Consider the following 16,517-nt stretch of genomic DNA (forward strand, 5'->3'; position numbering starts at 1 on the left):
GGTGATTCACAATTCTGTACTGCCATTTCTTCTCGCAGCTTGAATGTCACTGTGGGGAGACTGTCTCAGATCCTGGGCCTCCAGGGACTCCATTTCTTCTACCCAACCCACCCCTTGACCCTGGGCAGCGTGAGAGACGGTGCTTTTGTGTAACCAGCCAGCCAGCCCGAATGGAGAAGGGAGAGCACAGGCTGGGGACAGACTGCCCTGACAGAGTCCTTCCTCCGTCCCCTTCCAGCAGCATGTGTCTCGGTAAAACTGGGATGATTACAGCACTTTCCTCCGGGGATTGTTGTGAGGATTCAACAAGTTGATTCTTATCTAGTTTAGAGCTGACCCAGACATGCTGAGCTCACTAAATGGAAGCTATTATCGTCATTTTAAGGGGTACATTCCTGGGAAGAGGAGCATTCTTGGGCAGAGTAAAAATGGTATTATTATTACGTGGCTTTTCTTGAAAAATGGGAAGTTCTGGCCATGCTGGCCCATCTTCCTGCTCTGCAGGAGTAAAGGCTCCCCCTTCAGCGGCTCCAGCTCTCCATTTGCATAATCCCTTCTAGCCCATTCTATTACTTGTCAGCCCCTGAAGGCATTTGCTATTTCTGTTACAAACTCAGGTCCAGCAGAAGCCAACAAAGATTTCAGGAGCCTGAGTGGGGCTAGCAGACAAAGAAAAGACTGTATTGTCTGTGCTCAGAAGGGAAAGGCAAGGCTTTGGGCGCCCAGGGGCCTCAGGGCAAGACGAATTAGAAGAAAAAGTGACGTTGAGCCTGGCTAGCTTGGGTGCGGCTCTTCAGCACAGGCCAGTAAACACACTGGACTGAGGCATTGGGCTTGGAAAGCCTGGGCTCCTGGCCCACTGGGGAGGTCTGTTCTTTGGGGGCAGGTGATGCTGAGTTGGTTCAGTACCTGCCTGTGCTCTGTATCTTCAGCCTCGTATTTCTTCCAACACAAGCATCTTTGGGTCAGGGAACTTGACGCCCTCATTGTCACAGTCCTCATGGGAGGGACCCAGTGCTTGTCACACGGGAGGGAGGTTCTCAATAAATGCTTGTTGAATAAATATATGAACGAATGCAGAGAGCTAGCTTTCTGGTACAGCAATCCAAGAATTTAGCTAGACTTTTTAGAAAGCCTCTCTGAGTCCCATTCCCATCCCGTGCCCTGGGCTCTTCCATCTGGCTGGAGGACGGCAATATTGGGACAGCAACCATGTCACCTTCACTTACCATTGCATGCCCAGAGCCTAGCTCAGTACCTGGCACATAATAGGTGCTCAACCAATATTTGTTGAAAGACTGAATGAATGAAAGAATGAATCTAACGGAAAGCCTTCTTACCCTGGAGTCAGGATACTGCAGTTGTGCTCTTAGCAGCTGGAGGGATTCCGAACTCCTCTTTTAACTCATCTGGCCCCACCCACCAAGTAGGGTAAAACCACACAAATATACCCAGTTATAAGAAACTCAGTGTGCAGGAATTCACGGTTATTACTTATAAGGCATCTTCTGAAGTTTGCTGTCACCTCGGATCTCCTGATGTCCTTGTCAGGCTGTCACACTAGCTGTCTTAGCCCTTATTTCTCGTGTTGTGTGTGCAGCCAATCAGTGGACACTGTTATCTTGTTATTTACCATTGCATTTGGAACCATAACCTCTGTGGGCTTTGGGTTTTACTTATCTCACTATCTTAGATCCACTTGTTCTTTTCTAAAAAGGCAGCATCTTCCAGAATGACGAGGGAATAGTGTGAATGGGGACAGCGCTGTCTGTTACCCCCCTGACAAGATGCGGTGGTGGCAGAGGGCTCCAGCTTTGGCTCGGGGACCAGCTGGCTCGTGACCTTGGGCAGATCACTTCATCTCTCTGGAGCCTCATCTCTGGGGCCCTTTCAGATCTTTAATTCCATGTCAACACACAGGAGTGGGCTTCCCAGAAGTGGAGCGATTTTGAAGTGGGTGTACCTTTTCTGTGAAACTGTAGCTGTTGTTATTTTAAAACTTTTCATTTAAGCTCCTATTCCGAGTGTAAAAACAGCCCTAGCTATGAGGAATTAATAGTTTGTGATTTATGGGCATATTATTATTATATCAGAAAATGGTAGTTTTTTTGTTAAATATATTTTTTAAAGGCTTGGTGCATTCTTAAGTGTGATTTTATTATATCTTGGGGTGCCTTTTCTCCCCATAAAGAATAGATCTGTGATTTATAACACACCTTCACTACTGAAGCTTGTCCTGAAAGTATTCTAAGGTGTTACATCATTCCCACAGGTGAAGCTTCCAGGAGCTTCCACGTTTCCAAGAATATTTCAGGGGAGACCAAACTGCAAGGTTCTTTCTAGAAAGCAGGGTAACCTGACACTAGCCATGCCTATGTCCAGCCACATATTAAGGGGGTCTTAGAAAGGAAAGGGCCCTTAGGCTCAACTCTCTTGTCATTTAGATGAGGGAAACTGAGGCCCAGAGTGGAGAAGTGACTTCCTCAGAGCACTCCATGTCTGTCCCTTGCTCATCCCACATCCCTTACCTGGCCCAAACCCCAGTCCTGACACGTGAACGCTGATGCACAGACCCAACCACTGCTTATGCCTGGGGCAGACACTCTATCTCATGAGTTGCTTTCCAAGGGCCATGTGATGGGAGGGCTGCTGCTAATTCAGCATTCCAACCAGCTCTACTTGCCTCAGACACATTTTTTTTTTTCACTAGCTAGACACTAACACCCAGCAGAGAGTTTATTGGCATGATTTCTCCAGAAAGAGGCTGGAAGACTTCGCAAGTTCAAATTTTAACATTTTTATCAAGAGTCCCAAAGGGCCACCCTTTCCCTCTCCCATTATGACCACCAACCCCAATATGGCTTTCTCTACCACAGGCAGTCAGGGCCCACAGAGCAGAAACAGCATAGGCCAAACCAGCAGACATGCGGCACATAATCAACTGAGCAAGGAACCGTCTGGGAGCCATCTTTGTTAAGGGCAAAATAAGCCGCTCATGACACTGGAGGATACAGAAAAGACAGGACTATCTTGATTCTTCTGAAGGAGTGAGGGAGGCTGGATGGGGTAAAAAACACGTTCTCAGAAAGCGTGCAAAGAAAGCTTCACAAACAGCTAAGGTGACACAAATATCTCCCAAACTTCCCTTTTCAAAGATGGCCACCCCCGCGGTCCTTTCAGAGGGAGCGCGCAGCAGAATCTACTGGGCATGGAGAGAGAGACAGGCAGTGGGAGAGATTTAGTTTGCCACAAAGGTTGTTAGTTTTGTTTTTGTTTTTTCCTTTATTGATGGAATTTAAAGTGCATATAACTGAAGGCAAAGTCCAAGGCCTAGAGAAAGAGATGAGGCCCGAGAGAGAGGCTCAGAGATTCTAAAGGCGGCAGAAGGATACCCACCTAAAAAGGCCACTTGAGCTGCAAAAAGCATGGGGCAGAGAGATAGAAAATGGGAAAAAGAGAAAGGGGGGGGGGGTGAGGGGTGGGTGTGGGGAAGCGTTTGGGAGGAAGAAGACAAACAGCAGTTCAGAAATTCAGACAACGGTGAGTAGTAGGGGTTAGTCTATATCCCAGGTAGGAAAAGGTGGGCTGAGCTTAAGGTAGGAGCATTAGTTTTAGGAAATGTGAGAAGGGGAGAAACAAGAAGAGCAATAGCCTCTGGCCAGGACACAGCGCCCCAGGGGCCCTTCAGATGATGGCAGTAGTGGTAGGGCTTCTCCAAGCCTCTGTTATGGTCTTCCTTGGAGACCCCACGAGGGTCTAGGGAGACTCCCTCCAGCCAGGGGAAGGCAGGGGCTGGGGACCTGGATCTGGGGCCTCCCAGAGCTCCCCAGTGGAAGGCAAGTTCCCTTTGCTACTGGACTATGGCAGGGGCTCCACTCACCCACACAGGCTGTGCCGTCCTCGTTGGGCTCGTAGCCCCGACTGCATCTCTTGTTGGTCCGGCACCTGTAGCTTCCGTACGTGTTAACACACACGGGCTTGTCTCGAGGGCACACGAATGGGAACTGGATGCATTCGTTGGTGTCTGAAAGGCAAGGGGAGCCACTCACTGGGGGCTGTGGGCAGTGGATCCTTGCTCAGGCTCTGCTACCCACCCCTCCCCCACCGTGACCTTGGGCATGTCCTTTCTTCTCTCTGGGCCTCAAGTTCCTCGCTTCAGTCCCCTTGGCTGGCTCCTCCTGTACTTACCTCTACACGTGGGGGGCATTCAGGCTTGGTCCGGGGTCTTCTCTTCTATCTACCACACTTTCTCTAGGTGGTCCCTTCATATATGGATGATTCCAGAGCTTCCAACTCCAGCCACGACCACTCCCTGGGGCTCCAGACTTGTAAATCTGTCTACCGTGCATCTCAAACTTACTGGGTCCAAATGGAACTCTAGATCCCCCCTGGCCCTCAAGCATCTTCTGCCCCCTGTTCCCATCTTCCCCAACTCAATCAACGCCACTGTCAGTCACTTGGCTGCTCAAGCAGACATCAGAGTGATCCCCGATTCCTCTGGTTGCCTGACCTCTGCCGGCGATTTAACAACAGATCCTGTCAGTTCTGCCCCCACAGTACCTCTCCCATTTGGCCACCTCCTTCTCACTCCTCTGCCACCAGCCTGTCCCCAACCACCAGCAGCTCTTGCCTGGATTTCTGCAGCTGCCTCCCTCCCGGCCTCCTGGCTTCCCCCCTCCCTCCAATTCTATCTGCAATTCAGCAACCAGGTGATCATTTGAAAATGTGAACCACATGCTTTTTACCCCATCCAGCCTCCCTCACTCCTTCGGAAGAATCAAGATAGTCCTGTCTTTTCTGTATCCTCCAGTGTCATGAGCGGCTTATTTTGCCCTTAACAAAGATGACTCCCAGACGGTTCCTTGCTCAGTTGATTATGTGTCCCATGTCTGCTGGTTTGGCCTATACTCTCCTGCTTAACTGCAAAGGGCCCTGAGAGCAAAGTCCAGACACCTTTCTAGGGCCTCAAGACCCTCCTTAACTTGGCATTTGGCTCGTCCATCCTCTCCTGGCACACTGGCCTTCTTCCTGTCCCTTTGACACACCAAGCCTTTTACCTGTATCCTGGTCTTTGCTCCCACCCTTCCCTCTGCCAGGAAAGCTCCTCCCTCCAGTCTTTCTGTGCCTGGACCCTTCTCATCCTTCAGGTCTCAGCTCAAAAGTCCTCTCCCTGTCCACGCCATCTAGAAGAGTCTTCAGAGAGCACCTTGCTTGAAGGTTTCTTAACTCATCTCTTCCAGCGTTCAGGTAACATGTTTGTGGCCTGTCTCCCAGACTAGAGCGGACGCCCCTCCAGGGCAGGTGCTTGGCCTGCACCCCCAGCTCCCCGAGCGGGGTGCTATGTAGGACGCACACAGATGTCTGCTGGATGGTGAAAGGAAGCGGCGGCTGCACTGGGGGTGTCATGGGCTCTGCCCAGCACATGGGGAAGGAGCTGGAATTTCTGTGTACATGCACTGTCTGTGGGGACATGAAGAGCAGAAGGGACTAATTTCCTCCTCAAGCCCCCCTTCGAGCCATCCTCCTCCACTTCTCACTTGTGGTCCTTTGCCCATGCAGCGCCCTCCACTGGAACACTTTCTTCCCTCTGCTGGGCGAACCCCTCATCACCCTTCAGGTCTCAACTCACACCTTACTTTTTCTGGGACACCTTCTTGGACCCTCCCTAGACTGGTTTAAGATCCCACCTTTGTGCTCCCACAGTCCCCTCCCCTCCCCCCACCCCAGCCCTGCTCAGGCTGTGTGGTCATCGCTGTTTACTTGTGTGCCCCTCCCACTGGCTCTAAGCTCCAAAAGGGCAGGGACTGCGTCCTTCTTGTTTACTCTTGCATCTCAGCAGCAAACGCATTCACCTGGGGCTGATGAGTATCTGCAGAGGGGACTTGGGAAGAAAGCTGCCTGAGCATCTAAAGGGCAGGTGGAATCCTTGGCCTGACCCCTCGTTGCTGGTCACTGGGATGGAAGACATTGGGTTGAAGACCTTCTGGGTGCTGAGCCTCTAGGCTGCCCCTTGCCCATTCCAGACCCTCGGGGGACTTTTAGAAGGTCCCTGGACCCTCACAGAGCTGCCTCATGGAGCCTGGCCATGCTGTAGTTACCTGCCCGCCAGCACTGCACAAGGCTGTAATTTCCCTTCTGTACTGTGACCACATGCTGCGCTCTGGTTTGCTCCAGTGCCCCCCAGCCATGCCCACCCTTGCTCACCGGCCCCCTTGCTTGCTGTTCTGTTGGAAGGAGGATGCACGCCCGCCCTAGCCACCACGGCCCCCTGGGAGCCAGGCCTCCCTGTGAGCTCTGTCCAGATGGTTGTGCGTCTGTTCCCCATGCTCATTCTCTCTGTATGCATGGCAGGGAAGCACTGCCAATTCCCAGAGCTGCAGTGATTCAGCCTGCTGGTCACTACCATCACTCCCACCTTGCCGAGTCACCTGGCGGCTGTCTTGGCATCTGAAGCCTCAGGGACAAACAACACATTCGCCTCCTCACCCTTCCGCCCCTTGTCTGCAACCTGAGCCTTGCCAGGGCCCAGGCTGACATTCCCCAGTGACAGTCTGGCCTCTGCCTTGTCCCCTGGTACCGGCAGGCAACTCACCCATGCAATGGCCATTTTCCTGCTGGGAGAATCCTTGGCCGCACTGCAAGGTAGGCAGAAGCAGAGACACTAGTGAGTTGAGAAGATCCCATCTCAGGTCCCCTCCTAGTTACAGCCGCAGAGCAGCTGTCACCCTGACCCCACCATGAGGGCTGCTCTTAGCTCTGCGCCTGGGAGATCCCCTTCCCGCCAGGCCCCTTCCCTTGCACTGAGAATAGGAAACTGGGCGGGGAGGCCACGAACAGATCCGTGCAAACTCCTGCTCACTCCCCTTGCATGGGATCCACACGCCTGCACCGGGACACCTAACAGAGTCTGTCCCTCCTGTGGCATCACCCTGAGACAGGCTGGGTCTCAGGAAGGCAAAGTGTAGAGAGGGGTGGAGAAGCTTTTAGAGGTGTCTGCTCACTCCCCGCACTGCCTTCTCTGAGAACCTTCCCCACTCACAAGGGGTGGGTGCCTGCAAGCCAGGCCGTCCCCCACCTCTGGGTAGGGCTGGCTGGACAAGAGGTGGACATCCCAGCAGGAGGAGGGACTCAAAGGCTTCGCGGCTAAAAGCTGAACTAAGTGAGGCTGAGACAGATTTTGGCGCCTGGTCACGCCGGGCTGTGGAGGCTTTGCTGTGTCTATGTGGAGGTCTCAGAGACAGCAGGCTGGTGGCTGGAGGTGGGGTGGCTGGGGACTCGAAACAGAATACTTTACACAAGACAGAAATGTTGACTGTTGGAAAAGACAAATGATGGGGTGCTGGTGCGGCTTCCTGGGGAAGGATAATTCTCCCCCCAGAGCCAGTGCACTAATGGCAAAGGTCTTTGAGCTCCTGGGGCCACTGAGCTGCCATGGCTCTCACCCTGAGCATCCCTTGCATTTTGTGAGCTCCTCTAGAACCCTCCCTGTAAGCCCCCTCTTCTGTGTGAGTTTAAGTGGGCCCCTGTTATCTACAATGGCGTGATCCTCTCCAGAGAGTGGTCCAGAGCTCTTCCCTGAGGAGCCCCCAGAGGCTCTGCCCCACCCTCAGAAGCAACAGCTTTGTCAGAAGCTTTGGAAAGAACCAGAAGTGAAGCAGGAGACCTGGGGCCAACTGTTAACTCTGCTCACAAATGGCTGTGCGGTTTTGGTGGGTTCTCTTTCTTGGTCTTGGTTTTCCTTCTCTATAAAATGGGTGAAAAATGCTTGCCCTTCCAATACGCCAGGATTTCTGCGAGGAGCAGAAGAGATGTGGGTGTGACACTGGTGTGCAAACTACGCATGGAGGGGTCACTATGAAGCCTGCCCTTTGCTAAGATGATTTCCATCATTCTAGAAACAAAGTCTGCAGATTCCTGGGAATCCAGCTTCAGCCCATGGGTGGGGCTTGCTTTTCTGGCTCTGAGGCCCAGATGCCTTTGCTCACCTCCAGGGGGGCCTGGTCCCGAAGTCTGTCCTCATCCCGCGGGTAGGGAATCTCCAGCACCGAGTTCATCTCCGTGCTGGCCACATTCCGGCTGGCCATCTTGCCATCGGGCCATGTCACCTCCACGCTGCTGGCCTCATCCTTCCCTATGGGATGAAAGGATCAGCTGCAGAGCAGGGGGCGGGGAGGGATTCTCCACAAAAGTATCATTCATTTATTCACTCACCTAATAAAAAATATGAATTGAACACTGTTCTAAGTGCTGGGGAAACAGTGAACAAGGCAGATGAGGTCCTGCTCTTTTAGAACAATGCCGTCCAGGACAACTTCAGCAGTGATGGCGATGTTCTCTATCTGCTCTGTCAGCTATGGTAGCTGCTAGCCATGGCTGCTAAGCACTTGAAGTGGCGTGATAAGGAACTGAATTTTAAATTCAATTTAATTTTAACTGACTGACTTGAAACGGCCACACATGGCTAGTGGCTACCATATTGGACAGCACATTTCTAGAACTTATATTCTAGTGGATTTTGGAGGGAAGAGAGTAAAGCCTGGTGGTAAACTTGTTGACTTAGGAGTCCTGGGTTCAGATCTTGGCTGTACCACTTACCGAGCATGCTGGGAAGGACATGGCGGGGGGTGGGCATCTGGGAGACCTGGGGACAAATCTCAGCTTTACATTTGACTTGCTGTGTAATCTCAGGCGTGTCGCATTTATTCGTATTTGTATTTATATTGGATGTTTATAGTCTGCTAGGGGCCGTCACTGGGAATAACCCTCTTTTTAGGGAGCTTCCACTCTAGTGGGGATAGACAGGCACACAGATGAACAAATAATGCCAGATATTGACAAGCTCTGTGAGGAAAACAAAAATAGGGTGATGGGATAAAAAGGAAGTAAGAGTAGGCTGGGGGCTTTTCTAGTCAGGGTGGTGAGGGATAGGCTCCTGGGGAGAAAGCATTTGAGCCGAGCTCTAAATAAAAGCTGAGGTGACAAAGAACCAAAAGGCCGAGAAAGACAGTCCTACAAAGCTGAGATGTTTACAAAAATGAACGGTGGTGGAGCTCAGAGAACATTCATGGTGAATCCATCTGCACACATCCTTAAAGCGACGTGTTACATCACTGGCAGGAAGCAGGTTGGAAAGATTTGTCAGGTGTTTAGGCATCGTCAAAGCCGGCCCCAGCTCCCTGTTTAAGGCAACAGGCCCGTCACCGAGGCAAGGTCATGCTAATGGTGATGGACTGGGGTGGAGAGGAGTTGGGGGGTGGGCCTCACCTGCTGGGAGGCGCCTTTCTCCAATCAGTCACCTGGGGAAGAGGGCAGTGCTCAGCACATGTAGGAGGGAGGCTGCAGCCCCCTCGTCGGTAGTCACCCACCAGGGCTGACCAGACGTGGGCTTGGTGCTCGGGGGTCCACCAATCCATACACTCCCCCAAGCATCATTCATAGGCTGAAAAAATGATGTCACCCACATGTGTGTGCTACTTTCCCCTTAATGCATATAGACACTGTTAGAAAACAAGTGAAACTGAAGAGTGCTGTCAAATTTATAGCAGCTTTTGGTCACTGCTGTCAACCAGTGGATTTTACAATGATCGCTGCTATGGGGGTCGAGGGTGGTCTGTGAAACATTTTCACGTATGAAAGGGGTTCCCATATTTTAGAAAAGGGTTGAGGCTACGTCTAGACTTTGTGGGGAATCTATGTACAGACGCCTCTGTGCAGAGGTCTGCTCTGGGGTGGGAGCTAAGACAGGACGGCGTGGAAGGACTCAGCTGCATCTTTCTCCCCAAGTCCCGGTGCGTCAGTCCGGGGCTTCCAGAAGAAGGTGCACCTTGACAGCCACATCACCCACTTCCTGAGCCTCCCTGCGTTCGGTTCTCTTTTGCTGCCTCCAACCCAAGGCCTCCAGAGAAGTCTCTTTGTAGCGTTCCAGTCTCGGGCCGCCGTGAATTATCGAGGGCAGGGACCAGCTGCTACCGTCCGGAAGTGTCAAAGGTGAGTAGCCCCTGCCCCTGTGCCCGCGATGGGGCAGCAGCACCAGAGAGAGGCCGCTGGAGCAGAGACTCGTACACAGTGCAGAGACCGGAAGACGCGGTGCAGCTTCCCTTCCTGCGGAGACTCTCCCCTTCCAGGCCTGGTCTTGCTGGTTCTGGGGTTGGCTTTATTAAGCCAGAAAACATTTCTCATAAACTCCTACTGCCCCGCTCCCTCCTTCCACAATAATTCATTTTGGGGGAAGGGGGTGAAAATAGGATTGGGGAGGTATCAACTGCCCCCTCTTCTACTGTTTTTTTTTTTTTTTTTTTTTTTTTGCAGTACACGGGCCTCTCACTGTTGTGGCCTCTCCCGTTGTGGAGCACAGGCTCCGGACGCGCAGGCTCAGTGGCCATGGCTCATGGGCCCAACCGCTCCGCGGCATGTGGGATCTTCCCGGACCAGGGCACGAACCCGTGTCCCCTGTATCAGCAGGTGGACTCCCAACCACTGCGCGACCAGGGAAGCCCCTCTTTTACTGTTTTGAAGCAGTCTCTTGAGGTTCAAGAGATGTGGCATTTTTAGGGTGTTCAGCACCCAAATTAAATGGCAGACGTAAAAAGTAAACACTTGGGCTTCCCTGGTGGCGCAGTGGTTGAGAGTCCGCCTGCCGATGCAGGGGACACGGGTTCGTGCCCCGGTCTGGGAAGATCCCACATTCCACGGAGCGGCTGGGCCCGTGAGCCATGGCCGCTGAGCCTGCGCGCCTGCTCCGCAACCGGAGAGGCCACAACAGTGAGAGGCCCGCGTACCGCAAAAAATAAATAAATAAACAATTTTCTACTAAAATAAAAAGGAGACAAAGAAGAGCAAATGTTTCTCACCTAAGCCAACAGAACAGCTACATGAATACATTTTCCAGCCTGACAGAAGTGCCACAAATAACTCAAAAGAGTTGCCGAATATTCATAGACAATCATGAATTTACATCCTGCCTCTGAATCTTGCTTCTTCCCTTCCTCCAGACCCAGGGAGGGGCAGGACTAGGAGATAAGTCGGCCTCGGGGAGAGCACATCTCAGTAGGACTCCCTCCTTCGTCACTGATTACTTTGCCGACTTGGGTCCCTGGTTTCCTCATCTGTAAGAAGGGAGCTCTACCCCATCCAGGAAGGACAGCTCTTGCTTGGATGTCAGCCCTGCCCCGGCCGATTTGGACCCTCAGCAGCCCCATCCTCATCGTCTCTTAGGCATGGGGGGGGGGCCTGCAGTTCCCAAAGGGCTTTTGCTTGTTGGCGATACTGCTAGAGAGTATGCACCCCAAACTGTACCGGGTGATTCTCAGTGTTAGGGCACTGGATCCTCACGGCAGTCCCATGAGAAGGTACTAGTTTTATAATTTCTATTTTAGAGTCAAGGGGGATGAAACTTGGAGAGGAGAAGGGAATTGCTCACAGTTACCCAGAGAGGGAGTATCTGATCCCAAAGCCCGTACCTGCTAAACACTTGTTCTACTGCCCACCCCACCCCAATGACCAGCCCACCATGGGCCAAGCATCATGCAGGGATCTGGGATTTAGCAGGAAGGACACAGACCCAGGCCCCATCCTGGAGGAGCTGAGCCCCATGAGGGCAATGAACACAGTGATTATGTTATAATAAACTGGGAAAGTGCACCCATAGTATTGGTACCACTTGGTGAGAGAGGTGGGTGTTAAAAGTCATTTCGTTGGAGGATTCAGGAGGAACAAGAGCTTGTGAGGCAGAGAAGGGAAGGAAGGGGCATTCCAGGCAGAGGGCACAGCACTGGCAAAGGTATAGAGGTATGAAAAGGGCATGTGTGTTGAAGATCAGGGAGAAGCTCAAAGTGGAAGAAGCAGGGTGTGAGCATGTATGTTAGGTGGGGTGGGTGGGAGAGGAAACAGGGCGGGGGGTGGTGTGGGGAGGGACTTTGGAGCCCTCACAGGTGTGGCTGGCTTGAATCCTCCCAATTACTCTGAGAGGGAGAGTTTATCCCCACTTCCTGGATGTAGACACTGAGGCTTGGCAAGATGCAGTGACCTGCAGGTGTCTGAGCTAGGACTGGAACCCAGGCTCCTGCCCCCAGGTCCCGCTGTTCCCTCTGCCCCAGAAATCTCAAGTCTTCACGCAGCTGCACAGGCAAGGGGGCCTTTAAGCTGGCCAGACTGCGGGGCCAGTGTGTCAGGGAGCTGGTGAGCAGAGGAGGGCCCATTAAGAGCAGCAGGGAGTCGCCTCTGGCAGCTTTTAAAGGACAAAGGCCAAAGAGGCACAGAGAATCGCGCTTTTCAGAAGCATTACAAGCAAAACAGATGATGGGAATACAGTTGGGGGAAGATTTTTGCACTTTAATAAAGCGATTTTTATGTGGGCCACTGAATTTTCCTTCCCTAAATGAGCACCAACCAGCTTGGAGGCAGCTCTGAGTCACTTGCAAACCATCAGCTGAAAGGAAGGAGGGGTGTGTGTGCAGGGGTTGGGGGTGCCATCAAAGCCTGGGGTGGGCTGGCCCAGGGGGTGAGCCCCCGACGCGGGGGCTGGTGGGGCAAGGAGATTACTGGCGCTTGTTTTCACTTACGGGGTTTGGTAGAGCTGCCTCAGCTCTGTGCTCGCTCGCAGCCAGAGAGCCTTGGTATGGGATACGTGCAGTGGGTGTGCAGGGCTGGGATGTCGGTTCAGAGCAACTGGGGTCCAGTGGGGCACTCAACAAGGGCTGTGAGCAGAAACGCTGATTTATGAGCCTGGCGGGCCATCTGCACCGGGGGGAGCAGGGGGAGGCCAGGGCAGGGTGGAGGGCGCAGCGAACGAGGCCAGGGGCTCCCCCGAGCGGGGGCGCGTGGAATGGTTCTATAGGATGAAGCTGAGAGCCCTCTGCACAACGGAGTGGGCCTGCTGGAAACCCCCCGGAAGAATGCAACACAGCAAGGTCCCTGAGTTTTCATTGTGTGATGCGATGCAGTCTGGATCCTCGGGGTGCACAGTGAGGGTCTGAGAAGCTGAGTCCTCTAACCACAGTTCAGTGCTGACCAAGCAAAGGCCTGCAGAGCTGGGAGGCGTTCCTTCTCCAGCCACCGAGAGGTGAGCTGGCCAGGCACGTGGGGAAGAGAAGGGCCCAGGAGGTGGCTGCTGAGAGGCACACGTGTGCACCCACACACAAGTCCACGGACAAGCCGCTCACCGCACCTTGCTGCAAAGTCAGGAGGCAGGGGTGGTTTTGGAGGGAGGAAGGAGCAGGGTCAGAGGTGGTGAGCACGGGCGTCGCGGGTGCTGGAAGGGGGGGCTTCCCGCAGCCCTCGGCCCTTCCCTCACAGCCTCAGGCCCGCATCTCCTTCTTAGTCATGCAGACATCAAGGCAGCCCTTTCTGCATTCCTGTTCTGGACCTGCCCCTTCTCAGCCCAAATACCACAAAACAAACTGTTCAGGATTGGAAACCAGCAAGCTGTCCATCAGTAGGGGACTTGCTAAACAAATTGTGAATGTGGCCACACAATAAAATGCTGTGCAGCACTGAAGGAAAACCAAGGAGATATGCACAGACTTGGGGTGGTGTCCAGGATACACCGCTAAGAGAGAGAGACAAAAAAGCAAGTCTGGGAATAATAGGGAGAGTATAATAATTTCTGTTAAAAAAGATTCCAAGGCATGTTTATCTATAAATGTGCTCCTGTGTATTTTGCATGCAATAAAATCATATCAAAAGTATGGAACTGGGAAAAGGCCACCCTGGAACACTATATTTGAATCTGCTCCCTGCCCCTTCCCCTCTGCATTCGTAATCCCCTCACCCTGTTCTGCATTTTCTTTTTTCATAGCACTTAACATCTAACGTTTTATATATTTACCTGGTTGTTGCGTTTATTAGGTGTCATATGCTACTCCTCCTTCCACTAGAATGTAGGGTTAGCCATGGTAAGGCTCTTCGTCTAGTTAGTTTTTGGCACAGAGTAGGTGCTCAGTAAGTGAGTAGAGACTAAATGAATCAAATGACACTGGCGGAGGGTGAAGAGGGAATGTTTCCTTTTTGCTTAATATTCCAAACATAGTGGCGAGATTATGGGTTATTTTTACTTTCCGTTTTTAATGATGTTATATTTTCTAATTTTCCTATAACCAATATGCATTATTCCTGCAGTCAGAAAAAAATGAAAGCCTTCTAATTTGACTTTATTACATGCAAAATACACAGGAGCACATTTATAGATAACTATGCCCTGCGAGCGGCTCCTGGGCTCCTTCGCGGCCCTGCCCTCCCACAGCAAAGCCTGGCTTTGGCTTTCCTGGCTCCGCAGCTCCCTCTGTTTCGCCCGCCCTCTCCACCTGGCTCTGCGTGCTCCTGACAGTTTGGCTCTGACCTCCCTTTCCAGACTCCGCTCCTACCAGACCTTTCCTACTCTGTGGACACAGTGAACACTCCCACCTCTGGCCTTTTTTCAAACCAGCCCAGCCCCTGGATGCTCTCCTCAGCTCCCATCCACACCTTCCAAATTCCCACCATCCGTCTAGACCTAGTTCAAGGCCCACTTCCTTGGGAAAACTGCCCAGAGCAGAGAGAATTTCTCCCATCTCAGTCCTCACAGCCACTGGGTCAGTATGACGGGGCATCCAAGTCTGCTTGCAACGAGAGCTCCTGTGTCCTCTGCCTCTTTCACAACCGTGAGCCTGGAGGGCAGGGAGCATTTCTTTATTTCATCTGTCTCTTTGCCATGTCTCTCTGCGTCTCTTGGTCTCCCCTGGTCCCCGTCTCTGTCTGTCTCCCTGCTGTTCTCTCTCTTTCCTCAATCCTTCCTTCCATCCGGCCTTCCCATCAGCTCCCTCTCTTCCTGCCCCACTGCTGGCCCTCCATCAATCAGGAAGGCCTGTGCTGTGCTAGATCCATGAAGTTCTTTCCGGACGTGGGGGCCTTGGAGCTGCAGGGATGGAGCCACCTGCCCCTCGCTGTGTCCCCGGCTGCTGGCCCTGCTGCCTGCTGAGTGGCCTCAGGGAATCTCACTGCCAGGCCCAAGGCTGACCCACTGGGGCCGGTCTCCAAGAGCAGCCTTCCTTCTGCGCCTCTCTGGGAGTGGATCCGGCAACAGGGGAGGCTGCATGGGACCCGTGGAGCAGTTTGAACCAGAGCTCAGACCCAGAACAAATCCCACAGCCTTGCAAAACAGCAAGGATTGGCAGTCAGGGACTCCCAAGCAGGAGCAGGATCCGTATCCCTAAGCAGGGGAGGCAGACTGTTGTGAAGAGGCACGGAGGCTCTTGGGCCCCTGTGATCCCACCAGATGACCCGGCTGAGGCTGCCCAGCTGAAGAAGCAGATCTGTTCTCTTGGCGGGGACAGATACTGGCCAGAGAAGAGACCCAATAAGACCTATAATACACGTCTCAAAATAGCAGAGGCAGCTCATGGGATGTGTGGAAGGAGAAACCAGCCCCAGTCCTGGCCTCACCATTGATTTTCTTTGTGAGCCTCAATTTCCTTATCTGTACAATGGGGTGTGGGTTGATATCCAAGCCAGATAACTGGATAAACATCCTACCTATGAGACCATGGCAGTCACCTTGGCGTGGATGGCCTCACTTGGGTCATCTAGTAACTGAGGGGTCATGGATGTCCAGTAAGAAAGGGGCAGAGCAGAAGGACATTGGCTGGCTGTGCACAGAGCAGCTATGGGAGGTCTGGCAGTCAAGTCACAGTGGTTAAGACCTCAGACTGTGGCGTCCAAGGAGGTGGGGTCCAAATCCAGATCTCCCTACTTTCTGGGGGTGTGATTTAGAGCAGGTTACTTAACCTCAGCCTCAGTTTCCTGACCTGTAAAATGGGGGTTATGGTTCTTAATTCATCTTGTTGTGGTGAGAATGGAATAAGGTATCTTATGCAGAGCACCTGTAGATTCGTGCAACTGCCACCACAATCAAAACACAGAACTGCTCTGTCACCACAAAGACCTCCTTGGGGCTATCCCTTTAAAGTCGCACCCACCCCTCTCCTTTTCACCATTTCTAGCCCCCAGCAACTACTGATCTACTTTCCATCTCTATAATTTTGTCATTTTGAGAATATTATATAAATGGAATCAACAGCATGTAACTTTCTGAGGTTGGCCTTTTTTTTTTCACTCATCATAATGCCCATGAGAGCTATCCAAGTTGCTGTGTGTATCAACAGTTTATTCCTTTTGATTGCTGAGTAATATTCCATGGTGTGGATGGACCACAGCTTGTTGAACCGTTAACCTACTGAAGGACATCAAGGTCGTTTCCAGTTTGGGCTGTTACAGATAACGCTACTATGAACAATCACGTATAGATTTTTGTGTGGACATGAGTTTCCACTCATCTGGGATAAATGTCCAGGAGTGTGATTGCTGGGCCCTATAATGGTTGTGTAGTTTAGTTTTTGTCTTAAAAGGAACTGCCAAACCACCTTCTGGAGCAGCTGTTCCAGGAACGAACGAGAGACCCGGCTTTTCCACGTCCTTGCCAGCACTTGGTTTCGTCACTCTTTTTTACTTTAGCTGTTCTAATAGGTGTATAGTGATATTTTATT

At 52.2% G+C, this 16,517-nt stretch overlaps 1 protein-coding gene across 4 annotated transcripts in view; it reads right to left on the minus strand.

Annotated features, from left to right (window-relative positions):
- Positions 1–2,661: 2,661 nt before the first annotated feature.
- The window catches only part of CRTAC1 (cartilage acidic protein 1), a 132,788-nt gene continuing 118,932 nt past the window's right edge, over positions 2,662–16,517 (minus strand). For 2 of the 4 annotated variants that reach the window (XM_029245569.1, XM_029245571.1), the window contains 3 exons: positions 7,986–8,131; positions 6,593–6,635; positions 3,726–4,024 (listed from right to left, as the gene is read on the minus strand). In XM_029245569.1, coding sequence (XP_029101402.1) covers positions 3,726–4,024; positions 6,593–6,635; positions 7,986–8,131 — 488 coding nt within the window. Of the gene's footprint in view, positions 3,058–3,237; positions 3,415–3,725; positions 4,025–6,592; positions 6,636–7,985; positions 8,132–16,517 lie in introns of those variants that run through there. The other 2 variants (XM_029245573.1, XM_029245572.1) reach the window with 2 other exon arrangements.

Source organism: Monodon monoceros, unplaced genomic scaffold, assembly GCF_005190385.1.
Source record: "Monodon monoceros isolate NGI ecotype Baffin Bay Population unplaced genomic scaffold, NGI_Narwhal_1 Super_Scaffold_4, whole genome shotgun sequence".
In the NCBI taxonomy this organism is placed as follows: Eukaryota; Metazoa; Chordata; class Mammalia; order Artiodactyla; family Monodontidae; genus Monodon; species Monodon monoceros.